Genomic DNA, 26845 nt, shown 5'->3' with positions numbered 1-26845 from the left:
GGTATGAATACATCTGCCCTATCCAAACTCTGCCAGTTTGTTAGTGCTGGATGAGGCGGCTGGGCGGCTGCAGCTTCTCTTCCACTCACACTAGAAAGAGTGGCTATTGGATTGTCTTCCAGAATGGGAGCACAAGCCCAGATATTTCCTCCTTGCGCTTGAGGCACTTCTGGTTTGCCCCAGTCGCAGCCACTTGTTGCCTACCCAGATCTGAGGAATGGATGAGCACAGGGAGATTGAGGGCCCAATCCTATCCAATTTTCCAGGGCCAGTGCAGCGGTGCCAATGGGGTGTGCACTGCACCCTTTGATGGGAAGGCAGACACAAAGGCCTCCTCAAGGTAAGGGAACATTTGTTCCCTAACCTCAGGGCTGCATTGCATTGCTGCTGGAAAGTTGGATAGGACTGAGTCCTAAGGCTGCACTCCTGTTGACTATAATGGGAGTAAGCCCCATTATAGTCAATGGGGCTTACTCCCAGGTAAGTGTGGTTAGGATTGCAGCCACAGAGCCCAATCCTATGCATGTCTACTCAGAAGTAAGCCCCATTATACTCCATGGGGCTTACTCCCAGATAAGTGTGGCTAGGATCTCAGGCCATGCCTGTCTACTCAGAAGTAAGCCCCATTATACTGCATGGGGCTTACTCCCAGGTAAGTGTGGCTAGGATCTCAGCCCATGCCTGTCTGCTCAGAAGTAAGCCCCATTATACCCCATGGGGCTTACTCCCAGGTAAGTGTGGCTGGGATTGCAGCCTGTGTGCCCGCACTGAAACAAAGCAGCAAGAGGGCTCATCGCCTGGGAAGGAAACAAAGGGAAAGGGCGCCGAGCAAGTCAGGATCTGCCTGCAGGGACACTCAATCACCCTCTCGCCAAGACGGTCCGCCCGGTTTTCCCCCGCTTCCTCCTCCTGGTTGCACAGCGTCGGCTGCCTGCCAGCCAGGAGATGTAAGCGCTCAGCAGTCCTGCCTGCAGAATGGAGAGCAGAGGACCGAATGGAGCAGCAGCAGCCCCCCTTCGCCTGCTGAAGCTGCGCCTGGGGCTCGCCTTCCTCCAGCTGCTGGGAGGGGGCGCTGCCCTGCGGCTGGAGGGCAATGCCTACGATGGGCTGCTGGTCGCCATTAACCCCTTGGTCCCCGAAGAGCAGAAGCTCATCGACAACGTCAAGGTAGGAAGAGGCGCCCAGCCCTTCCCTCGCCCTCCGTCTCCTGTTCCCTGGCTTCCCAAAGGCTGTGCCAGCAATGAATGCTTTGCAAAACAGGCACGACTATTGAGCTATAGATTAGATTGCTTTCCAACCAAAGACAAATGACAGCCCAATCCTATCCACACTTTCCTGGGAGTAAGCCCTATTGATGGGACTTACTTCTGAGTAGATGTGCATAGGATTGGGCTGTACGTCCTCCTAGAAAAAGGAATGAGAAGGACCCAAAAAGAGATCCCTCACACTGTGCATGATTTCATTTTGTGTAGTGTGGCCAGATCCAGTGGAAGACAGGGTGTCTGTGCCTTGAACCATTGTGTAGGAGAGGGAATGTGGGCAGGTGCAGCTCAGCATGGAAGGGTTTAAAAAGCTGCACCTGCCCAAGTTCCCTCTTCTCTGCAGTGGTTCAAGGTACAGGCACCCTGGCCTCCATTGGATCTTTTTCTCCCTGATTTTGTGGAATTCGTTCCCACAAGATGTGGTGATAGCTACCAGCTTGACTGGCATTAGAATGGGATTGGAAGAGTTCAGGAAGGAGATCTCATGGTGGCTATGGGCTGCCTCCAGGTTTAGCAGCAAGTACGCCTCTGAATACCAATTGCAGAGGACCGACAGTGGGAAAGAAGTTTGCCTCTCTCACCTGCTTCTGGGCCATCCAGAGTTACCTGCTGGGCCCCAGCATGCTGGACTAGAAGGGCCTTTGGCCTGAGCCAGCAGGGCTTTTCTTATGATTCTCTGTCCCAAAAGGGTCACTGACTAGTCACACTTACACAAATGAGATGCCAGCAAAAAATTACTGAAAATCACATCATGCTGAGGTTCATCAAGGATGTTGCTGTTCCCCTACTTACTGCTTATAAATAGAAGTGTTTGAAAATGGTGTTACTTTACTAAGCCTATAGTGTTCAGTAAGAGTTAGACCAGTGTTTCTCAAACAGTGGGTCAGGACCCACTAGGTGGGTAGTAAGCCGATTTCAGGTGGGTTCCCATTCATTTCAATATTTTATTTTTAATACATTAGTCCTGATGCTACCATGGTATGTGACTGCATTTGGGGATATGTTACAGACCTGTACTTTTAACAAGCTACTATGTATATTCTTTCAACAATGTTAGGAAATGGGACTTACTGCTGTGGGTAGGATTTCAGCCTAGGATTGTGAAAAATTTTCTTGCTTGATGATGTCACTTCCAGTCATGACATCACTTCCAGTGGGTTGACCGATTCTCATTCTAAAATGTGGGTCCTGGTGCTCAATGTGTGAGAACCACTGACTTAGGCTATGCTCCTGTCTTACTCACTAGAAACAAACACCTCTACTTACGGAGGACCATCCCTTATAAGATGTCCCTTTGTCTAGTTAGCAGGGTGTTTGTCCTGCTCTGACATGTAGTATCCCCAGTACAAATTAAGGATCAAACTGATACATTTTGAGTAAGAACAGCATGTAGTTTTCTCAGACCATAATATTAACATTTGTTAACGGAGCATGACATACAAAGAAAAAACCAAACCACCCAAATTCAAGTTCAACAAAATGTAAGTTTCAGGAAGAAAACCAAATGTTGTGTGATTTTGTAGCCTCATCTTTTATGACTCTGGATTAACAGTTTTGTTTTATTAATAACTAATATTTTACACACCACACTGTCCAGAACTCCACTGCCTAGTTAAATGCATGTACAAACAAAAAACAAGAACCATCATGGGTTCATTATTGCCAACTCTTCTTGAATGTTGAGGCCTTCCTGCCAAAGTAATGCACAGTATACATGAATTGGTTTATTTTATGCACCCAAACAGGGTGGATTCTGGAATTTGGATAGGGTTGTCAGCTTTTTGGTTTGGCATGAACCTCCTTGCTTTTAATTGTTGCATTTTTGTGGCAAACATTCAATAAATATGCATCCCTCTGCCTTTGGGGAAAAGCTGCAGCTGGTGAATTTCAGACAGCGGCAACCCTAAATCCAGATAAACACTCTTTTAGTTTTGAGTGATTTTTTTTTCTTGATGCCCATGGCTGGAATAAAAGTCTGAAAGTATGTTGGTGTCATTTACTGGATGCCTGGACCTCAACTGTGACCCAGTTGTTGCGAGCAGCAGCTCCTCCTCTGACCAGCAATGCCTTCTGTTCCACTCCATGACTCTTCACATCCCTTCACTGCTGTGGTTTGTGGTTCATAATGTTTATTATGAACTTGCATCTCTTTCAACATTTCCTAGGTGTTTTGGACCCCAGACTCAAAAGCTCATGAGTTATAACTGTCCAGTGGCTCCTGCAGCCCATCTGCTGCTTCTTGGCACTCACTCACTTAACACCTACAACTGCCTTTTGTGACATGTCTTCTTCTTGGCTTCTACATCCCCTCTTCAGCCCTGCTTTGTCTCTGCTCTCAGGTAACGGGCCCATAGCAGGCAGGGACCCTACTCTTTCCATTCAATGAAGTGAGTTCAGGCTGCAGTCCTATACACACTAATCTGGGAGTGAATCTTAATAAACTCAGCAGGATTTATTTCTGAGTAGGCACACCTAGGATTATGCTGTCAATTGAGCCATGGTTTACCACTTGAGAAAAGCCTGGGAGCATATTGTCCAATGCTCCTTAGGGGAGATGCTTGTTTTGCTTACTTCTTGTTCTGCTTATCCCTCCAGCACATACCAAATATACAGTCCAAATAAATGTATTCAAGCTGATGGACATAATACATTTCTAGAACTACAGTTCTTGAATTTGCAGTCTTTATTGTGGAGACTTGACTCAGTCTGCAATCCTATAGCTTTTCCTGGGAGTAAGCCCACTGAATACAGTGAGAAGTGAGTAGCTAGGCCTAGGATTGTCTTGTCAGAGTAAGCCCAGGTGGACAGTAATCCTGTGTCCATTGAAAAAGTCATTACTAGATATTGAGTGCAAATTACAGTAAAGACCACTTTCATTTGAGAATCTCTGTGGGCTATACAGTAGTAGACAATCTAGGCTGGCACTGTAATGCTTCTACCTTGATATTAAGGTGTGACCTAGAAACACCTGGAGGGTTGATTTGAATGAATCTTCAGCCACCAAAGCCAATTGTGTGGCTACTTAAGCCTATGTGAAAATTATGACGGCAATAGAGGTGCCCAAACAAGTTTTGTGCAGCCTGGGAATGAATGTTGGCAACCTTCAGTCTCGAAAGACTATGGTACAAGCCTACAGCACCTGGTATTCCCAGGCGGTCTCCCATCCAAGTACTAACCAGGCCTGACCCTGCTTAGCTTCTAAGACCAGACAAGATCTGGCATGTACAGGGTAACAGTTGCAGCCTGGGAGTTTATTCAGATTTTGCTGCCTGTGAATGCAAATGTTACTGTTTTGAAATTGATGGTTCAATCCTTGTGCTTTTACTGCCTATGGCTAAATACCCAAATTGGAAGGATGAACCTTCTGTATATTTTAAATGATCATAAAACATAATAAGCAATATTTTTAAAGGCATCAAAGCAGTTTAAAAATGTGGGAAAGGATATCACTTAGTACTGGAGCACATGCTTTGTATGCTGGAAATCAAGGTTCAGTTTCAGGTACCATATTCTGGTAGAACTAGGTAAGTTTGCTGGACAGCTGCTATTGGTTGGGGTCGACCTGACTGTCCTAGATTGATTGATATAGTGGTCTGATTCAGTATGAAGAAACTTCATATGTCCTCTTTTATAGGATTCTGGAATACAGAAATTTACATATACATCCCATTTAAAACAAGGATACAGCATTTTTTTAAGCACAGCTGTTTGAGGAAACCTGGATTGTTTTGAATGGTTGTGGCAACACTTCTTGGCATTTCTCCTTTTTTCAGGCCCACAACTGCTTATTTGGGTTAGTTGTTCTTCCTCTCACTTATCTATCTTTTGGGGTATGCTTTGTATTATTTTAGCTATTGTGACTTGCATCTCAGAATCCTGGGAATTGTAGTTTGGTAAGGTTTTGAAAATTCTGTTCTAGATCTCTATCTCCCTTCCCACTTTTTATTGATTTTTAGATTCTTAAGCCACTTTTCACTTCAAAGGTGCTAACAATATAATTGAAAAGAACATGAAAAACATAATTTAAATACAATACCAAGATGAGATTAAAAATTACTGTAGATAACTATACTTTTTCAGGGCTTTTCTGGCAGAAGTATTGTTATGGAGAGCCAGGATGGTGTGGGGCAGTGTTTCTCAAACTGTGGGCTGGGACCCACTAGGTGGGTCACGAGCCAATTTCAGGTGGTTCCCCATTCATTCCAATATTTAATTTTTAATATTTTAGACTTGATGCTACCATGGCATGTGACTGCATTTGAGGAAATATTATACAGCTGTACTTTGAATAAGCTACTATGTATATTCTTTTAACAATGATAGTCAATGGGACTTACTCCTGGGTAAGTGTGGGTAGGATTGCAGCCTAGGATTGTGAAAATTTTTCCTGCTTGATGATGTCACTTCCAATCATGACATCACTTCCGGTGGGTCCTGATAGATTCTCATTCTTAAAAGTGGGTCCTGGTGCTATATGTATGAGAACCAGTGGTGTAGGGGTTTGATAGTTGAACTCTAGACCTGGAAGAGCCAAGTTCAAATCCCCCCTCAGCCATGAAGCTTCCAGGGTGACCTTGGGCCAATCACCATCTCTTAGCCTCACCCACCTCATAGGGTTGTTGTGAGGATAAAAGAGGGAAAGAATAATGTACACAATTGGAGAAAGGGCAGTAGTAAAATGCGAAAAATAAATAATTAAACCTGTTCAACTTTTTAGCATAGATGTGACTGTGGAAGTACTTATACTTTAAACTTTACACTTTCTTCAGGTAGCAGCGAACTTCCATGAGCTAGTGATTTATGTTAATAAACTCTCCTGTTATTATATTTTGATAGGAAATGATTACTGAAGCTTCTTCTTATTTGTTCAACGCGACGCAAGGAAGGGCCTATATAGGGAATGTCAAAATCTTAATACCTGCAACATGGAAGGCCAAATCTTATGCAAAACCAAAGCAAGAGCTGTATACAAAGGTAGGAGAATTAAATCCCGTTTGTGCAATATCTCACATCTTCCAATTATCTGGTTAGAAACTTTTTGGGTTTTTTTAGGAACTTGTGAATGTAAGTTCAGGAAATGATTACCTAGAGCAGTGGTTCTCAAACTCTGGGAGAGTTTGAGAGCCAGTAAGTCTTTGCAGGGGTGTGGGGACGATGCAGCGGGGGCAGGGGGAAGGCAGTGGCATGATCCCCAAGATCGCGCCGCTCAGAGGGCTGCAGGGGCTTGGGTGCACTTACCCAAGCCTCCTGCAGCTTCCATGGGGTGCAGGGAGCCCGGCGCGACTTCTGGCAGGGCTCCCCGCAGCAGGGAAAGTGGATGCGGAGCGATCGCGCCCTGCCCCCGAAGTGGAGCATGATCACTCTGCATCCACTTTCCCTGCCATGGGGAGCCCTGCTAGAAGTTGTGCTGGGCTCCCCGCACTCCAGGGAGGCTGCAGGAGGCTTGGGTAAGTGCACCCAAGCCTCTGCAGCCCCCTGAGCAGCACGATCCAGGGGATCGCGCAGCTGCCTTCCCCCCGCCTCTAGGTAGCCCCTGCCACTTAGGGGGGCAGAGACCAGGGCCCTCAGGCTGGGGCGTCTGGATGCCCCAGTTTGAATAGCACTGACGTAGAGAATCATATTGGCACTTGCTTTCAAGTAAATAGACATAAGATGGTTTTGCATGAGCATTGAGTATAGTTATTAGTTGAATAAAAGATGCAATTTGGTCTTTTTGCAATTGAAAAATGCTTGCTATATTTCATACTGTGAAAGGAAATAACAATGATTGTGGGACTTAGGTGTCCCTCTATGTCACTGTTTAAGCCCCCAAACCTATTTGGACCTTGCACTGCTGGTTGTAGCTCTCTGGCAGCTCAAGGTCCATTATGGTGGCAGAAAAACCGAGCTGACATTATATGTGTTTGGGCCACTGCCTCAAAGAGTGTGGTGCCTGTGGCAGTGGCTCCAGAAGCCATGGGGACATGTCCCGGTTGAGGAAGGGAAGATTTGGGAAGGATCAGGGGAGGCAGAGGGAGGGAGGAATTTTGGTGGCACCGGCATGGCTCAGATCTTATCCCCTCTTTTTCAACCCCTCCCCATCTGTTTTCTCTACTTGGTTTTAAGAACAGCAAAATGACTGGTGTTGGTCCGAGGTAACCCATAGGTGATTAGGTAGCTTGCTGTCCAATTGACCCCTCACCACAGCATGCAGCACAGCCTCCGTTGACATGGCTGCATTATGTAACATGGCAATGGATAGGATTGGGCAGTATGACATGTAACTATTCTCACCTAATTTTTGAAATCACTTTTCTTTGTTTTTAGGCAGATATCATTGTTGCTCCTCCTTACTGGAAACATGGCAATGATCCATATACGTTGCAATATGGAGGGTGTGGAGAAATGGGGGAATACATACATTTCACCCCAGAATTCTTAGTAAATGATGGTTGGATTGACATCTATGGATCACGTGGTACAGTTTAAAAACAAATCATTTGTGTTTCATTTTTTTTTGTGTTCTGAAAAAGCGCAGTGTCGGCTTCTTCTCATCTTATAGCTGTTTTCATCTTAAACTGTTATTGATAGAAATGATGCACTCCTACAAGGGTCACTTTAGTTTTTCATTAAACTTCTGCACTCAAGTACTATATATTCCATTTACCATATACAGGCAGACTAATCCCTTTGTTGAAACTTTCAGTATGTTCAGATTCAAAACAGGGGCATTAAGTTCTTCCAAAAATCAAAACAAGTCAAGCAATGATTGTTGATTCTAACACCAAAAGTTTCTAATTTAACTTTCTATTCAGTGTTCCACTTCCTGTAAAATATACAGGAACATTTTTATAATTTTTAAAAACAATTTTTGATGCCAACAGGTAGCTCATGACTACTTGGAAGGGGAACATATAAATAATGTACATAGTTTGATTATTTCCAGATAATAGGGAAATAGGTTGGAGCCCAATCCTGTGGTCGGCAGCACAGCCACAGTCACAAACGTGCCATAAGGCATGTTTGCGGGGCTCACTGCGGGGCTCCCGCCGGTGTTAGCACAGTGCCAGCTGGTGCTGGGCTAGTGTCAGGTGGTGGCCCAAGTTCCGCGGGCTGCAGAACAGGAGGCGGGGGTGTGGATGGGGGTGTGGGGGAGGAGTTCTGGGGAGGGGGGGAGGCTGGCAGGGGCTGGTGGGAGGCATGCCGGGGGGTGGGTGGGAAGAAGATCCACAGAGCTGAGCTCTGCAGGATCCAGGGCACTCGTGGAGGGCTGCACGCCCTACATGAGCACCTTTACTGCCAACCTTTTGGTCAGCGGTAAAGTGATAGCCCCATTGCTGGGCTGCTTACCTTACTCGGGGGAAGGGGACGATAGTCCCCTTCTCCTGAGGAGCCTTCCGCGGTAGCCTTTTTGGGCACAATCCTAACCAGGTCTACTCAGAAGTAAGTCCTAGTTTGTTCAGTGGGGCTTACTCTCAGGAAAGTGTGGTTAGGATTGCAACCTTAATGAGTCACTTTATAATGGTTTCTATGGTAGATTTTTACCCCAACCCTATAAGTCTCGATTCAGAAGTTAGTCCAGTTGATTTAAGTGATATTTACTTCTAAGTAAAGATGCTTAAGATTCGCCACCTTGTCATCCTTATTCATTTTTGCAAAAATAACCTGAGGAATAAGGTGAAGATGGCTTCCTTTTTACAAATAAACGGAGACTGAGACAGAACATCACCAAGGTTATCTGTTGCATGGCTTTGAGGGTCCATGCAGGAATCTAAATCCTGTCCTCTTGTCTAAATGTACGGCACAGCCCACTGTGCTACTGTTCTAACTATTGTCAAACATTTGTTACTGATCTTTTTTTCATGATGTTAAATAACTGCAATCAAACAACCATTAAATGTATTTTCCATACTTTATGCAGGTAGACTTTTTGTCCACGAATGGGCTCACCTTCGATGGGGGGTATTTGATGAGTACGATATTGAAACTCCTTTCTACATTTCAGAACAAAATCAGGTGAAAGCCACAAGGTAATGTTTCCTTATGCTGCCAGGATTTTTTGTGTGTGGTTAGAAATATAGATGTATTTTCTTCTGAATAAAAATTATTTGCTTTGTAGCTATGCATATTTTAAATGTTCATTTTTTTTTCTATGCTACAAAATTGTAAATGCTTTTGGTAGTCTGACTTCTTCAAGCCCTGATTGTCCTCCTTATATTTCTAGGTGTTCATCTGAACTGACTGGGATTTATGTCTGTGAAAAACAATCCTGCACCCAAGGCGAATGTGTCATTGACCAGGGGACAGGACTTTTAAAGGAAGGATGTACTTTTATACATGACAAAGCTCAAAATGTATCATCTTCCATAATGTACATGCAAAGCTTATCTTCTGTAAGTAGAATTAGAGAGATGCTTTACAACTTTTCCCAATAATTTCTGCTGTTTCTTCTTGAATCGATGAATTGCATGCCCTTTTATTTCAATGTGTGTTAATGTAGAGCAGAGGTGCCCAAACCCTCCCCCGCATTACACTTTCCCTCCATCCAGATACCTACCCAGTGCAACGGAGCCTCATGCAACGTTCAGGACCTCTTGGAAAGTCTCCTGAGACTTCTGATGCTTCTGGTAGACCTGAAGTAAACCTGAAGTAGTGCTTAAGTCTGTGTCAGGAACCTCAGAAGGTTTTCTGAGCGGTCCTGAATGCTGCATGGGGCTTCTCCTGCCCCCAAAACGGCTCTGGAGGGCAAGCAGAGGCAACATGATGGGCAGAAGTAGCAGGGTGTTGGTGTGGCAGGTGGTGTGGTGCCCCCCGCAAGGCCCATGGGTGCGGCACCTGGAGCTTTTGCCCCCTGCACCCCTTCCAGGCCTGAGTATACTGCAGCAGTCCTACTTTTACAGCCCAGTCCTATTCTTCCACCTTCCATGGATGAAACAACGCTGAGATGCTGTGGACCTGTGCCAGGGGATCAAAGCCAGGACATGGACTAGGATTCAGCGGCCACACTGCCTCTGAACCCACGCTCTTCCTGGCCCCATTCTGCCCTCTGCACTTTCAGTTGTTCTTGCTGCGTTTTTGAGAGTGGAACCAGCGCTGCTGTATCATGCAAATGAATACACTTTGTTTGCAAAGTGCAAGTCTTATAAGAGCAGAGTATAAAAGAAACTGACAGGAAGTTCAACCAATTGCTACAAAGAGGGGTGTTCAGCAGCTTGAGGTTCTGTGCAGGTGGACCAAACTATTCAGTCCTGCTTTATGGCACCCCATGAAAAAAGTGGCCAAGCACATTTGTGAGGTAATCATTATATTGCAGCAGTGTTCTTGCATCTGCTTTGTTTCCCGTTTTCAGGTGTTTGAATTCTGTGATGCAGGCAATCATAATACTGAAGCTCCCAATCTCCAGAATAGAAAGTGCAACTATAAGAGCACATGGGATGTAATCATGAGCTCTGATGACTTCAAATTCAACACTCCAATGGCTATCAATAGCTTTCCTGGGCCTCCCACCTTCTCACTGCTACAAGCTACAGACAGACTTATCTGTTTAGTCTTGGATGTTTCTAGCAGCATGAATGAGGTAATGTCTAGTGGTGTGAAAAAAATTGGACATTTGTAGATGAAACGCAGTTCACTTTTTGTTCAATTGTGCTTACAAAAAAACTATTGTATATAGTTTGTTTTAGAACATAGATTCCATCTAAGTCCTGTTGAATAAGCAGGACTGATTCCAGATTTCGAGGAGGCCTTGGCAAACTGCCCTCAGTGGTCTTCCTCCTGCCTGGTTGGAGCTAGAGAGAGTCACTCTGCCACTAGCACACAAAGGCTGTGGGCATGGGATTGGTCTCGGGGATCACTAGTGAGTTCTTCTGAAAGCTCTTGGCTCCTGGCAAGTGCCCAACAATGCCAACTCCTAAGAATAAGAAACTTAACAATAGGTGAGATGGTAGCGTCCTGACTAGTGCTACTGCAGGGAGCTCCCTTCAGCAACTCCCATGAATGGAAAGGGCATTCTGCTCATGCAAGGAGTCTTTTTTGCAAGTGGAACACTCCTTCCATTCATAGCAAGTGCTTCTGTTTCAGAGTGGGTTCCTGATGCTGGAAGTGCTAATCAGGGTGCTCTTCATTATCTTTTCTTTGTGGTTTTGGTACTGAATTGTTATTTTTCTTACACTGTTGTAAGCCACCTTGGAAATGTTTTTGAGAAAAGTGGGATTATATATAGGTGGTGCCTCAATATCTGTGAGGAATCCATTCTCGGCTTCCCCATGGATATTGAAAACTGCAGATAATGAAATCTGCAATTTCGGCACCTCTAAACCCTCTAGAGCTGTGCTGTGCTCTGGTGGCCTCTGGTTTTTTGAAGTCTGCGGAGGCTGTACAAGTCTGTCTTCCAGGGGCCTCCCTGGACCTCAGAATGCCTTATAAGGGCATTAAAAAGTCTCTTTTTTTGGGCTCTGGGGCCATTCTGAAGCTGCAGGCCTCTGTGGGCTTCAGAAAATCCTCCGGAGGGTTCAGAGTGGGCCAAATGGGGCACCTGCATTGAGCCAGAGCTACAGATAGAAAATCCACAGATAAACAGGCTAACCTGTATTATTATAATCCAGGGGTCTCCAAACCCCGGCCCGGGGGCCAGATGCGGCCCGCAGTGAGCCTCTATCCGACTTGTGGCAAGCCTCTTGTCCCCTGAAAGACTCTGGCCCACTTGACTGAACATGACCAGAGCTGATTGCATCTGGAGGGTGTTCTGAGGGCTGGAGAGGCTGAGTGAATGAGCCCACTCATTCATTTATTCATTCATCTAAGTTCCATCTCTAATTTATTTATTTAAATTTTATATTTAAATTTGTTTCTGGCCCCCACCACTGCGCCAGATATTTCATGCAGCCCTCTGGCCAAAAAATTTGGAAACCCTTGTCAATAAGTAGTAGTAATAGTAAGCATTTGCAGACTCTCAGGTTATATAGAACCTGAGTATTTTGCTTGACATTGATCCAGTAAAAGCGAAGTTATCTGTGTTGCATTATTCTGAATTGAGAAATGAATAATGATTGGTGTTTTATCATCTATAGAAAAATAGACTCAGACGGATGCATCAGGCAGCAGAAGTGTATCTGCTGCAAATTGTGGAACAGAATTCGTATGTTGGGATTGTCACTTTTGGTCACACAGGGGAAGTCAAATCTCAGCTTCGCCAAATTGTCCATCACGATATACGAGAGCAGCTTGCTTCAGATTTGCCCACTGCTTCATCTAGTGAACAAACGAATATATGTGCTGGGCTACTACTGGGACTGGAGGTGAAGTGTCACAAATCCCATTTCTTCTCATTTCTCATCTGATATGAACTTTCTAATTAGGGTGCAGGATAACTGGAACCAGTCCCATAAGGGATCCATCTAATATTTCTCAACAGAACTACCAAAGGTAGATGAATGTCTTGTGGGACCAATAGTTAGTTAAGGCATTGGAAAGGGAACTTAATCTAGACACCAAATAGGGCAGATCTGAAAATATTAACTAGAAGAAAATTTTAAATTTATAAATCCTAAAAAAAAAATAACCCCAAAACCACTAGAATGGAAAAGAGCAAATATCAGAACAGATTAGGTGCTGAGACCTAGAGAACTTTATGTTAAATATTCCTATGATAGTTACCCTGCACATGCCTGATCTCGGAAGCAAAGCAGGGTCAGGCCTAGTTAGTACTTGGATGGGAAGACCGCTTGGGAATACCGGGCGCTGTAGGCTTATACCATAGTCTTTCGAGACTGAAGGTTGCCAACCAGGAATTATTTTCAGTAAAACACATAGGTCAAATTCAGAGTTATCATGGTTAAGCAGAGTTGTCATGGTTAAGCAGAGTTGTCATTTGAAATCAATGACAGCAGGTTATTCTAAATTATTTTGTATGTGCTAAAATAATAGAAAGAGGTGAAGTCTGTGAAGCACATTATTGGGGAAAGCCATAGTGGCTCATTGATAGAGTTTTGAATGCAGAATGTCCCAGATTCATATGGCAATTCTAGATAACTGGGCTGGGAAAAACCTTCTGATACCCTAGTAAAGCTGCTATTCAGAGCAGACAAAGCTTGGTTCAATGGTCTGACTCACAGCATCAGCTTGTTTGGCCAGTTTAAGTGCCACAGATGAACCATGCCTGTTCTCTGCCTCCATTGGCTACACAGCCAACTACTGCCTTCTCTTGCTGATGGTTGGCCTATTACTGGACCACACACTGCCTTCGCTGTCGTGTAGCCACTCACACAACCACCTACTGCCTTGACTCAGCCCAGCACCTGTTCCATTTCTTCCTCCTCTTAAGAAGAAGTGAATGGATGGAGAAGACTGGTAGCCTAGAGCAGGACTTTCTGAACCCTGGCTTGCAGGCCAGATCCAGGGTTTGAGAGAAGGTCCCTCCCCCATGAGTGGTGCTGACAGTTCTGCTGCATCGCCGCTCATTTTCCAAGTTGATCGCTGCACAAAGGCATTCTGGGATGTCGCATCTGCCTGGATATCCTGCTGGGACGGCGCACAATAGATGTGATGGCTTGGAAAATGAGCAGCAACACGGCAGAATGGTAGTACCAGTCAGGATGGGGAGGACTTTTCCAATTTGGAGACTGCTGGCCTAGAGCTTTTTCTGGGAGATGTTTGAGACTATCACTCAACCTTCTCCTCCACTCTGCAGACTCTGTTCTCAGGGGAGGAGGAGAGGTGGTGGCAACTGCTGCCACTGAGTAACAAAACAAAGGGGGTGGGGAAGAGTTTGCAAGTCTGACATTGGGGAGGTGGGGTGGGTTCTATTCATTTATTTTTAGATTTATTTTCTCCCTATTTTATTTCATTTTTGTCTCTTTCCTTCTTTTTACCTGCATCCTCAAAGCAGCTCAAGTATTTATGATACACTATTATTCAAATACCATACCATAGTCTTTCGAGTCTGAAGGTTGCCAGCAACATTATTCAAATAAAAAGCCCCAGAATTGAATATCCATACACCTCATAAATAAATGGGTGCTTGTCATTTTGGCCTTTGGATATGAAATATAGGAATATACCTAAAGAAGCTCAAGTTAAACACGCGCTTCAATTATACATTTTATTTTATTCCAAGGTAATTCATTCAGTGGAACAGGTGTGTATATGTAAATACTTAATTCTTTGCTCCCAGGTAATGAAAAATCATGGTGGAAATGCCTCTAGTTCTGAAATCATATTGCTGACTGCTGGAGAAGACAGCACATTAAGCAAATGTTTTTCTGATGTAATCAAGAGTGACTCAATAATTCACACCATTGCTCTGGGGCCATCTCCACCCAAAGAACTTGAAGAACTGGGAAGAATAACAGGTGGATTCTCTGATTTATCATATTCTTTTTTTTTTACTACTGAAAACAACAAAAACATTTTGTAACACCTTATAAGCCATTTCTGCATATATGCAACAGGGACAAATGTGTATACCTGAGGACCAGGCAAAAATGGGTTAAAGACTAACAGCCCAATCCTATACGTACCATCTGCTAGTGGCACTCCTCTTCCACTGGCACGGAGTACTATAAAACAGTCAGCACGGGTCATAAAAGGTGCTTCAGCTGCATCCCACAAACTGCACTGCTGGGAAACTGGTGGGAAGGCCAGTGTCTTCCTTCTGGCACCAGCAAATATGGAGCTGCCTGCTGATGAACATAAGGTGGCAGAGGAAGCTGTAGGAGGTGGGGGAGGGTGGAGCAGGGGCAAGGGAGGGCAAAACAATGTGGCAGCAGGAGAGTGTGGAACGGGGTGGTGACGGGGACCGGAGGTGGGTGGATCAGCTCTGGGAAGGGGGCAAGTTAGGCAGCAGTGGTGGCTGCCAAATTAACCCTCTTTTCAAACCCAGTCCCATGGTGTGGGTCCACATGGACCTTTGCAACCTATTAAGCTAGCATAGTAGATCCCCTCCCCCCACACTGAGGGGGCTTACAGCTGGGTAAGGGATTGGTTGTTCTCTTACCCAGAGAAGATCTCTGCAGCTGCCCCCCACAGGATGAAGCTGCAGGCATTTTGGCAATGTTGCATTGGTGGGGGAAGAATAGGACTGGGTTCTTAGATGGCAGCCCCGTACACATGTAACTGGAAGCAAGTCCCATTGTATCCTCTGTGTATCTTTTGAATAGATACGCATAGGAATGTACTGTAAGAAATGTATTTATGTTTCACATTTTTATACCGCCCTTCCTCCAAAGAGCTCAGGGCAGTGTACACAGCTGCTCCCCTCCTTTTGTCCTCACAACAACCCTGTGAGGTAGGTGAGGCTGAGAGAAAGTGACTGGCCCAAGGTCATCCAGGAAGCTTCATAGCTGAGGGGGAATTTGAACCTGGATCTTCCAGGTCTACCTCTCAAACCACTACACCACCCTGGCTCATATTTCAGTCTGTATGGTGGTGCACTTGGATACACTTCTTCAATCATTTGATGTAATTGCTACATAGCTGCTGTGCTTAAAGGTAATCAGGTTATTGAACAATGGATGAGAAAGGGCCATGGCTTGGTACATGAGTGAATGCTTTCCCTGAAGAATTTTCCTGGTTCAATCCCTGGCATTGTTCAGTTAAAAGGATCTTGGAGTCAAGCCACCCAGGATTTTAAATGCATCATATGTGCTTCTGTCTTAGTTTTTTAAAAATGAAGGGATGGTGGAATCAGGATTGGAACCAGGGTGCACAGGGAAGGGGATCTCACTCTTCCCACTTGTACTGATGAAAATCTCTCCCTTCCCAAGCTGCTATTAGCCCTAGAGGTTAGTCCCACTGGCTGACATTCTTCTATGAACTATTCACAGTGAAATTAAAACAGCTCAAGAATCAACTTCTGATTTTACAAAGGCAAAATTCTGTAACCCTTATTAATGAAAAAGATTCACTGTAAAGCAGTGGTTCCCAACCTGGGGCCGCAGCCCCACAGGGAAACTGGAACCACTGCATTCCCCTTTAAGGTGGGTGGCTACAGCAGTGACGGTGGCAGCACCTCAGAGATAGCACACCAGATGTAGGTTGCGATTGCAGCAGGGAGCTGTTTTGAGCAGCAGGAAGGGCCGCAGAGGGGGCTGAGCCCCCTGCACCCTCCGGATGGACGGCGCTACCCCAGGTACTTAAAAAAAAACTTTTCTTGCAGTGGTGGCACAATAGCTGAGGGGCTGTCGCCATCGTCACCCCCCCCCCCCCGCAAATACTTACAGTGTTCCCAACCTTCATGTAAAGGTTGGGATCAACTACTGTAAAGTGACATGAGTAACATTTTGACATCTTAATTATGGATGATGAAAATGGCACCGTAGTCAAATGGTTATCTTTGCTAAATTTCTGTTAAAATCTCTCTTTCTGCTGCCTTTCAGGGGGTCTGAGGTTTTTTGCCACGGATAGACCAGACTCAAATAGCCTAATAGATGTCTTCACTGCCATTGTAGCAGGTCATGGAGATGCTAGTCATCAGCCTGTCCAGGTCTGTTCGTATAAATGCTTTTACTGTTTCTATGTCTTAATGTCACTGAGAGTTGAGCACATTTTCAGGAAACCAAGAAACGAGACTTAATGTTAAGAGTTTCAAAATACATTAGCTTGGAACCCCCTGATTTCTAGAACTCTAAAATGTTATGACATAAGAAGACTCCTTAGGCCCCTTTTTGGTGTTTTAAATTAATGGACAAACTCCTACTTCTGACTTATGGAAAAGAAGAATATATGCAGTGTACTTTATTTCCATCTTCCAGGCGTAGTAGACGATGCATGTTGGCAGAATTACAATGTGCACATGAATAGCAATGATACAAATAATAAAATCAGAAGGTCTAATTCTGACCTTGACGAATGCCTCCTCGCATTTCGCAACAAGCTTTTTCTGTCCTTGGATTCTCAGCAAAGTGTGCAATGTGCATGGGTAGAGAGATGGAATGTCTTTTGTGTGGCTTAGATTAAGCTGAACCTAATTGCTCTAGATCCAAGGACGTGGGAAAACAGGTTGATGAGATCATCACACACTTAAAGGCCATTAGTGGTACAGTACTGTTGACTATAGACCAGCATTTCTCAAACTCACAGGGAGTTTGAATACCGAGGTAAGTTTATACTTCTAAAGTAATGAAATTTTAACCATTCTGCATCCTATTTACAATCTGAATCTAAATAAGATCTCTGAAAACCTCTTGGATTTTAGATGGCCTCTAAAATGTGTATTATATTAAAACCTGATCATACCATTAGGGTGGCATCATATGTTGATCTTTAGCAGGTGTGTGCTGGGGCCTGTGCCTGACACTTAGTGGGCAATATTAGTGGAGCAGCAACAGCAGCCAAGCATCCTCCTACTTTGCCTAGGGCTGGTGCCATTTTGAAATTTCCAGATGCCCCACTCTGATGCAGTGTTTGGGCCTGGTCATCTGGGAATTTTAAAATGATGCCATTCTCTGGGAAAGGAGCGTGCTCTACTCTTTCCACTGCTCTCTCCATTATCCAATAAGCACCCCCATAACTTGAATCACGTAGGGAGAACAGTAGCACCACTGTGTGCACCATATTCGCCAGGGCAGGTGCCATTTTGAAATTCCTGAATGGTGTGACCCAGATGCGACTACGATTTGAAAGGGCACACAGTGTAATATTGGGGGATCTGTAACAGATCATTTCCCTGAGGACCCACCAAATGTTGGCACCATCTTGCGTACCATTATTTATTCTTTGTTTTGAGGGATATATACACTCATATTAGTAATAAAATAATTTTTATTTATTGTAGCAACTTTTTTTTACTATCTATCCTCTTGTACCTTAGCAGCAGCCCAGCCCTGGATTAATTGAGTTAGGTTTTATGATCTTTTAAAATTATCTTCTAAAGCAGTGGTTCCCAAACTGTGGGTCGGGACCCACTGGTGGGTCGTAACCTGATTCTTGGTGGGTTGCAAAGGGTGACGGAAGGATCAGATAACTAACTGCTTGAGGCTATTCAAAAATCAGATACTGAGGCTATTCAAAGATTAGATACTGTAGCTGCTAATTACCCTACAAAGAACACAGCTCCTGCAGTTTGCAAGCATGTGTAAATATAGGGAGATAAATATTTGAGGGTCTTTTTTCTGGTTATTATTCCTTATAAATAAATAAAATATTTCTGTCTAGATCTCCTTTTAAAAAGTCTGGTAAACCTAGGTGGGTCCCGATAGAGTGTTGTTGTTTAAAAAAGTCCTGGTCCTCAAAATTTTGGAAACCACTGTTCTAAAGTGTAACATGAGTAAGCATGCAAGCAACTAAAAATTACTGTAATCCTGGCTTTGAACAGATTGAAAGTGCTGCTGAAAGAGTGAAGGGCAACAGCCAGGTTAACAGGACCACAACAATTGACAGCACTGTGGGAAAGGACACATTCTTTGTCGTGACATGGCAGATAAACACACCTACTATCACCCTTGGTGACCCTATGGGAAAGAAATATACCACCGAAGACTTTGATGTTGATCCTGTTTTCCACACGGCTCGTCTACAAATTCCAGGAATTGCACAGGTAATAGTGAATTATTCCCTTCATTTGCTTCATACGGAATCCATATTTGGGACAAAAGGCTAAATCCGGGGTGTCAAACATATATGGATGCAACCCGTGAAGCTTTTTATCTGGCCCTTACGCTCTCAGTGACTGAGCAGTGGTGAGGTGTTACTGCTGAAAGGGCAACCCACATGAAAATTGGGCTCTCCCATATCTTGAAATGTGATCACAATTTGCATGTATTCTCTTCTGTCATTTGCAGCTGAGTTCCTAAGTGAGAAAGAGTGCTTATTTTGGTTATGACCTGCTTAATGATATCATTTCCTGCCTAATGACATCACTTCTGACCCTCAGCAGGCATGATGAATTCTGTTCGACCCTCTGTATGAAACGAGTGTGACACCCTGGGCTAAATAATAGGCATGGATTGGTAAACATGTTTGACTATGTTTAAATTTGTTTTTCAGGTCGGAGAGTGGACATATACACTCACTAACACTCACGCATTGCCAGATGTCCTCACAATGACTGTGACCTCCCGCCCAGTAAAGTCTGATGCAAGTGTCATCTCCGTGAGAGTCCACCCAAATAAAGAAACAAACTCCCATCCATATCCAATGATTGTGTATGCACAAGTTAATCAAGGCTTTTCTCCCATTCTTGGTGCAAATGTGACTGCCATTATTGAGCCAGAGAGTGGGGATCCAGTTTTCTTCGATCTTTTAGACAATGGTGCAGGTAACAAGCAATTTGTAAGAACTCTGATCATGGGAAGAGCATAATTGGGTCTTTTCAATTAAGTGGTGTGCAAGGTGGATGATTGAGCTATCAATAGGTAAAGCAACTAATACACTGCTTTAAAAAATGTCTAGTTTTTAAATGTGATACAGAAATGTATATATCAATCTTAAACACACTTACCTGGAGGTACTTTTAGTTTCAGTGGAACTTTCCTTTGGGTAAGTATGCTTTAGGATCCTAACCTTTCCGTTTGTTCATACATGTAACTTAAAAACAGTCTTTGTTTTATTTATTAGATTTCTAAACTGCTTTTCTAAAAACCCAAAAGACATAGATATAAAAACATCAGAATCAAAAATTAAAATAGAAACCTTAAAAACCATTAAAACAATAAAGGAGCAAGTCAAAATGTCAAATAGTGTACAGCAGCATAAAAGTTAAGAAGGGGTCCTTAAGGAGTACCTACTCCCCAAAGGCCTGGGAAAACAGATGGGTTTTCAAGCCCCACTGGGAACCATATACTGAAGAGGCTGCTGTCCGATCTTCTGGCAGCTGGTTCTCGTGGGGTGGTGCCACAACTGAGAAGGCCCTATATCTTCTTGCTTCAATTGCTTTGCAATATAAATGTGAAACTGATAGTACGCAAATACTTTTGCTATGTTTTTTCTTCTGGATAAGCATCAGCAAAAAAGGGGCAAAAGAGATTCACAGTCCAATCTTAAAGATGCTGCTGACGCCGCCTTTGGGTGCAATAGCGCCAAAGTGACTACCATTGCATCCTGTGGCCCCGCAGTAGCCACGGAAGGTCTCCTCAGAGGAAAGGAGACTTTTGTCCCCTTCCCCTGGAGAAAGCTCCAAGTTCCGCAGTGGGGCTTCTCAAGTCTGCCCCGGCTGTTTTGCCAGCGCAGACTTGAAAGACTCCATGTTGGGCCTTTTGGCCTGACATGGAGTTCAGGATACAGCAGAGCAGAACTCCACCAATTCCACCCCCCACCTGCTCTGGTTCCTCCTCCACCCTGCCCTACCCTGCACTCCTCCTGATCTGGAACGCCTCCCCCCCAGGCCCTTGCTGCCACCCAGAGCTCTTACCTAGCTCCGGGCGGCATCCGGCTGATACTGACTCAGTGCAGGGTTTCATGACATGTTTGTGACACCCAGCACTAGTGATACACTTGTACTGCTGTGCTAAAGAGTTCAAGGTTGGTCTCTTGTTCATAAAATTGGTCTTAAACTGCAATCTTGAATACATTTACTAGAGTAAACCCATTGACCACAGTGGATCTTGTTTCCAAGTAAACATGCACAAGAGTTTTTCACAATTTCTTAATGGAGATTATCATTTAGAACTTTTGTTGTGATGCAAACTGATGATTTAAGATTACTTTTTCTTTGTTCCAAAGTGCTATTAAAGCATAGTAATGGTTAAGTGACTGGGATTTTGTTATCATGAGAATAAAGTTGAGTTTAGTAGTTTGGATTTTCTTCCAGGTCAAAACCAGTAGTTAAGCTTTTATTTCAAAATAAAGGAAAACAGGGAGGTTTGTTAATCTAGCTGCACAGTTCTCGCTGCCAACGGGTTGTATCCTAACTAGAAAAGCTGCAATCCTGTACTCGTCTAAGTCCTTTTAAGTTCAACAGGACTGACTTCAGAGTAGACGTATCTAGAATTGGGCTAATTATAATGCATAATTAACTAAGCATAAGATACAACCCAGTATGTTTCATGCTGAACAGTCGTTGCCTCTAGACAAATTCTGCTATTTTGATAGTACCCTCTCTCACACTTGACCTGCCTTGAACTAGAAAAGGAGGGTAAAAAAGGAAAAAAAAATGTGTAGAGTAACCTTTATGTTATATTCTCTTTCTCTTATATCCAGGTGCTGATGTTATAAAAAATGATGGTGTATACTCCAAATACCTGTTTTCTTTCAAGGGAAATGGAAGATACAGTGTAAAATTACGTGTTCAGAGAGACAACAAGACTGTTGGTCCTTACCCTACAACATTAGGGAGTAATGCCATTTATATTCCCGGTTACATAGAAAATGGTAAGAGATGTCAGTCAAATCATACTCAAGCACGTCTGTTTCAATGCATGTGCACAGGGTAGTTCCCAGATGATTATGTTTTCAGTAGGAAGAAGCACTAAGCAGTGCGAGGGCTCTTGTGCAAACTTTATTGAAGTAGATAACTGGTTCTGGAACAGACCATGGTGCAACAGAGAGGTAAGTAAATGAAATTCTTATTTACCTACTCTGCCACACCATGGTCCCCAATGGGTCTACTTGGATTTGCACCAGTCACTAACTGTATTAGTGACTGCTGAATTTTTTGCTAGATTAAAAAAAACACAACACCAATCCATGCCATAAATTCATCTTTGAAAAAATTACATAGAAGATGCATTATACTGAAATACTGTCATATGTGTGTGTCCACAGAAATCATTCTAAAAGCCAGCCCTTAGATAAATATTGCATTCGGGGTATGTTTCCCTACGAATAAGCTTGTATTAAAAGCTTTGCTGTCTTAAATGCAGTCACTTATGATGGTGGGAATTAAGCAGATCTCACGTATGCATGCATTATTTTCAGGCTGCTCGAATTCATTTTCCCTCTTGGTAGCAGAGGCATAAATTGGACTGAGCCTGAGGGTCACATGCCCCAGCCACTACATCAGGTGGGGCATGTGATTGTCCTGAGGCTCTGCCCAGTTGCCTCTGTCCAGTTCTTCCTGGAGGGTAGAATGCTACTGTGGCTTTGCACATGCCCTGTCCCTTTCTCTTTGGAGGCTGGGAGCCTGCAAAGGGAAAGGCACGGATGCATGTGACGCTGCAGAAGCACCCTGCCCTCTGGGGAAAACCCAGAAGTGACTGCCTTGTGTGCTGGCTTCGCATGCCCTATCTATCCCTTTCCCTTTGGAGGCTCCCAGCCTTTGAAGGAAAAGGGATGGGGCATGTGCAAAGCTGCAGCAGCACCCTGCTGTCCAGGGAGAACCCAGAAGTGACTGCCTTGAATGTAAGGCAGTTACCTCCGAGTCCTCCTCTGAGCGTGGTATGCTGTTGCAACCTCACACAACATCCCTTTCCCTTTGGAGTCTCCTGGCCGAAGGACACCCAGACACCCGGGCAGTATGTTATGGCCCTGATGAGTAGCAATGCACAGGTGCAGATAAGTCTGTTTATTTTGTTACATCCTAGTGTACAACTTATAAATGAGATCAGATAGGAGTTCCATGTACTGTCAGTATTCCCTATGGTGAACTCTATAGTGAATATACAGAATATAGTGACCTCTATACAATATAGTGAACTCTATACTGGCATGCCCCTGTATACACAGGGGTTCCATTTGGAACCCCCCCCCCCCGCAATTAAGTGAAACTATGGATACAGGCAAAGCTTCCCTTGCTTCTGGAGGGTTGTCTGAGCCCAGCATAGGCCATGGACATCCCTCTAGTCCCGCCTTTGCTGGGCTCAGACTGAGCCTTAAAGGCAAAAATTTTTGACTTCTGGTTTTTTGGAAACTGGAAACATTTTAAATGCTTTATAAGTCATTATAAATGTGACTTCCAGTTTTGCTGAAAAACTGGAAGTCATGTATTTTTGCCTCTAAGGCTCAGTCTGAGCCCAGCAGCGGCCACGGACAAACGTCCACTGCCTCTGCTGGGCTCAGACAACCCTTTTAAGTGAATCTGCGGATATGGGATCTGCAGATACAGGGGCCTCCCTCTAGTGGGTATCAGTGTTCTCTATAGTAGTTCTCTATGGTGTTCTCTCTCTCATGTATATTTATATATGTATGTAATTGATGAAGGTACAATTCAGATGAATGCACCAAGGCCATTGCTGAATAGTGAAGATACGCTGATCAGATCAGGAGGGTTCAGAAGAATAGCCTCTGGGGGCTCTTTCACAGTATCTACAGTTTCTACCGGCCTCTATGCTGATGTGTTTCCCCCATGCAAAATTATTGATCTTGATGCGAGAACAGATGGTGATATCGTTGAGTTAACCTGGACTGCACCTGGAGATGATTTCGACCAGGGACAAGGTAGGTTCAGTGTTGACTCCTGCACCACACATTCAATAGCGTTTTTATCTATAGAGTTAATTAAGCCTGCCAGCAGCATCCTATTTGTATGCATGAGTGTGTGTATGTATAAATAAAGCTTATATTGGTACATGCTACAATTGTAGTAAATAGCTACTTCAGAGTAAAGCAGCCTTTGAGAGGGACAAAGACAAAGGTTTTGGAAAAAGAACAGCACATAGGGTTAAATACCCCCTACTTTTGTGCTACAGCCTAAGTTGTGGACTACACAGCTGCTACTCAGACGTAAAGGTAAACCTCTAAATACATGCATTTGACATTGTGTATAGTTTGGTTATTAAGTTTTGAGCGTATGAGCGAATATGCTTTTGAGTATCTAAGGAAAAGTGAAAACAGAGTTCCACTGTCATGCTGTTCAAATCTGGACTCCAGGTGATTTTATCTATCTGACTAGAAAATGGCAAAAGTAGTCAGAAATAGTGGGAAAATGGCAAAAATAGTCTAAGGGCGCAATCCTAATCCCTTATGTCAGTGCTTTCCAGCACTGGCATAGTGGTGCCAATGGGACGTGTGCTGCATCCTGCAGTTGGATGTCACTCACGGAGTCCTCCTCAAAGTAAGGGAATGTTTGTACCCTTACCTCAGAGCTGCATTGCCCTTATGTCAGTGCTGGAAAGCACTGACATAAGGGGTTAGGATTGCGCACTCAGTCTTGCTTGTTCCTTCTGAAATAAACCGATAGGGCCTATGAACTATAAAACTCTTATTGAAGCCAGGTCTAGTGAAACCTGGCTCTGTAGTTCATTACTCTTGCCAATGCAGTAATAATCTTCTACGTGACAAGTCCTTTTGCATGCCAGAGATATGACCATACCTTGTGATATGTTTTTCGTTGCACAGAAACCCTCTGCAGGACCGTTTTGTTCCTGGGTAATGGAGGAATCTTGTGTACACTGGCAGAACAGATCTATTCCTGCATGCACAGGGAATTGCATGTGTGGAAATGGTCGTAATGGTGATGGAGTGCTGATAAGTCGCCCCACTCCCTCCCCCCCCCGGCTATTTGCATCAGACATAGCAGCAAGTGTGCGGTCTTTCTGACATACAGTCAGAATTTGTGTACCCGCAAAGGGCTGTTTGGTGACTACACTGTGTTTCTCACTACCTCTTCCACCTTACCCAAAACGTCTCTGAGGTCTTGGAAGTGGGGAAATGGAGGGGAAGATCACCAAACAGCCCCTTGGTGCTCATTGTTGCTCTGGCAGGTCTCTGCAGCATTCAGGAAGCCAGCAGGAACCTTCCAGAGGCTGCAGGGGCTTTCAAAACGGTGCCTGCCACCAGCATGGAACCCTTCTGAAATGGCCAGCTGAAGCTTTCCCTGTCCAGCAGTGGTGTACGAAAGTCATTTGGCACCTGGGGCCCATACATTTTTGGCACCCTTCCCATGATAAAATTATTTTCAGTAATAGTCATGATATGAAATGAATAACAATAAGAATGGCCAGAGAAGTAGCGCAGACATTGAACGTTAGAGATCATAACCAAAAAGAAAACAGGGAAGGAATTCCCATTAAGATACTATGCAGTTGGCTTGTGGTCTATCATACATGCAAAAGCAGTTTTGTTGTATTATAGAAGAAAGGCAAAACATATGTACACTTATGAAGAATACATTTGGTTTTCTGAAATGCTTGCAACAAGCTATTTATTCCAAGTGGTAATCCCAGTGTAACCCACTGATTGTTACAGTATATGGTTTTTGTTGTAGGATTCTTGGTGTAATCCACTTTTGTTATATAAGGCAGTTGTCTTTTCCTTTTTTGGTATTTTGGCTATAACTTTTGATAGTATAGAGGTCACAGTTTGTTTCATTGCATTCTGTGTGAAATTGCACTTTGAATGATGTATAACATGATGGTATTATTTAAAAAGACCAAGATTTTAAAAATTGGGAGGTGGCCTCTGTCACCCCCCTGCAACTTGGCACCCAGAGCCTGTGGCCCTCTTGGGGTCATTTATACACCACTGTTGGCCAGTTTGAAGGGGTTTGTGCTGGTCATGCACACTGTTTTGAAGGTACATGTTCCTGGGTGAAGAGGAAGATAAAAGCAGGAAAATAAAAATACAATCAGTTATAAAACGCTCCATAGGAATAAATACATGTCTCACCAGTGTTATAGTTCTTTGAGCAGCATTTACTTTTAACTTTAAATTAACCTACTGAATTTAGCAGCTATTATTTCCTAGTAAACCTAATGAGGTCATGTTTGGGCAATAGGCTGATTCAGTTTCAAAATGGCTCAGCCTGATGTCTGAAAGAAACCATTATTTCTCTTGAGCACAGTCGGTCAAGAGTTTCATTTGCAGGGAGTAAGCATAGGCTGAGGGGAAAAAACGAGCTGACATCACATATTTTTGCTTTCAGCTGCACGTTATGAAATAAGAACAAGTGGAAGTCCCCAGAAGCTGAGAGACCGCTTTGAAAATGCTGCATCTGTGAATTCCTCCAGCCTGATACCTCAGCAGGCTGGCTTCAAGGAAACATTTGTGTTTAGACCAGAAGCTTTTGCAGTGGCAAACATCACACGGATATATGTGGCTGTCCGCACAGTTGATAAAGTCTCTCGGTACTCAGATGTGTCCAACATAGCACAGGCTGTTGTGCTTCTCCCTCAGAAAGACTTTCACATCCCTCATGCCAAGCATAATGCCTTAACGATAGTTCTAACAACATGCGGGCTGTTGTCGGCAGCTTGCTGTCTCATTATAACCGCAACAGTATGGATTTCAAAGAAAAAGAAGGCAGTTGTTGAAGAAGGAATATTATGACATAAGAAGACTCCTTAGGCCCCTTTTTGGTGTTTTAAATTAATGCACAAACTCCTACTGCTGATTTATGGAAAAGAAGAATATATGCAATGTACTTTATTTCCATCTTCCAGGCGTAGTAGACGATGCAAGTTGGCAGAATTACAATGTGCACATGAATAGCAATGATACAAATAATAAAACCAGAAGGTCTAAATCTGACCTTGACAAATGCCTCCTCGCATTTCGCAAGATGCTTTTTCTGTCCTTGGATTCTCAGCAAAGTGTGCAATGTGCATGGGTAGAGAGATGGAATTTTAATGGATATAAAAGGAAATGTTTAATGTTTCTAAAACTGGAACTAAAACCCAGTCTTCTCCCCCACCCCCTGCCTTGAGCTCCTGGAGAAAAATTGTTGCTCTTCTAATGGCTTTTATACCAACATTTATATATGTTTCTTGGACAAGAACTGTTTAAAAATTTTTGGG

At 43.9% G+C, this 26845-nt stretch overlaps 1 protein-coding gene and 1 pseudogene across 1 annotated transcript; one reads left to right on the top strand and one right to left on the bottom strand.

Annotated features, from left to right (window-relative positions):
• The first annotated feature begins 975 nt into the window (after window positions 1-975).
• On the top strand, window positions 976-26378 carry LOC136648462 (calcium-activated chloride channel regulator 2-like). The gene is made up of 14 exons (XM_066624575.1): window positions 976-1167; window positions 6099-6236; window positions 7569-7719; window positions 9163-9271; window positions 9466-9634; window positions 10591-10818; window positions 12311-12538; window positions 14413-14590; window positions 16616-16722; window positions 18553-18774; window positions 19224-19494; window positions 21375-21545; window positions 23313-23549; window positions 25975-26378. Exons 1-14 carry the CDS (start codon window positions 976-978, stop codon window positions 26376-26378), a joined length of 2805 nt encoding a protein of 934 aa, XP_066480672.1.
• Window positions 4390-4506, bottom strand: LOC136650328 (5S ribosomal RNA; annotated as a pseudogene).
• Window positions 26379-26845: the final 467 nt, after the last annotated feature.

Source organism: Tiliqua scincoides, chromosome 4 (assembly GCF_035046505.1).
Source record: "Tiliqua scincoides isolate rTilSci1 chromosome 4, rTilSci1.hap2, whole genome shotgun sequence".
In the NCBI taxonomy this organism is placed as follows: domain Eukaryota; kingdom Metazoa; phylum Chordata; class Lepidosauria; order Squamata; family Scincidae; genus Tiliqua; species Tiliqua scincoides.
Note: the sequence above shows the minus strand (reverse complement) of the source record. Positions and strands in the feature narration are given on the sequence as shown.

Excerpts from the sequence above, each read along its gene's own strand:
- LOC136648462 (XM_066624575.1), top strand. The coding sequence starts at position 976 with ATGGAGAGCAGAGGACCGAATGGAGCAGCAGCAGCCCCCCTTCGCCTG. Across the intron at positions 9,272-9,465 it reads AATCAGGTGAAAGCCACAAG|GTGTTCATCTGAACTGACTG; the intron begins GTAATGTTTCCT and ends TTATATTTCTAG. Across the intron at positions 18,775-19,223 it reads AAATTCCAGGAATTGCACAG|GTCGGAGAGTGGACATATAC; the intron begins GTAATAGTGAAT and ends TTTGTTTTTCAG.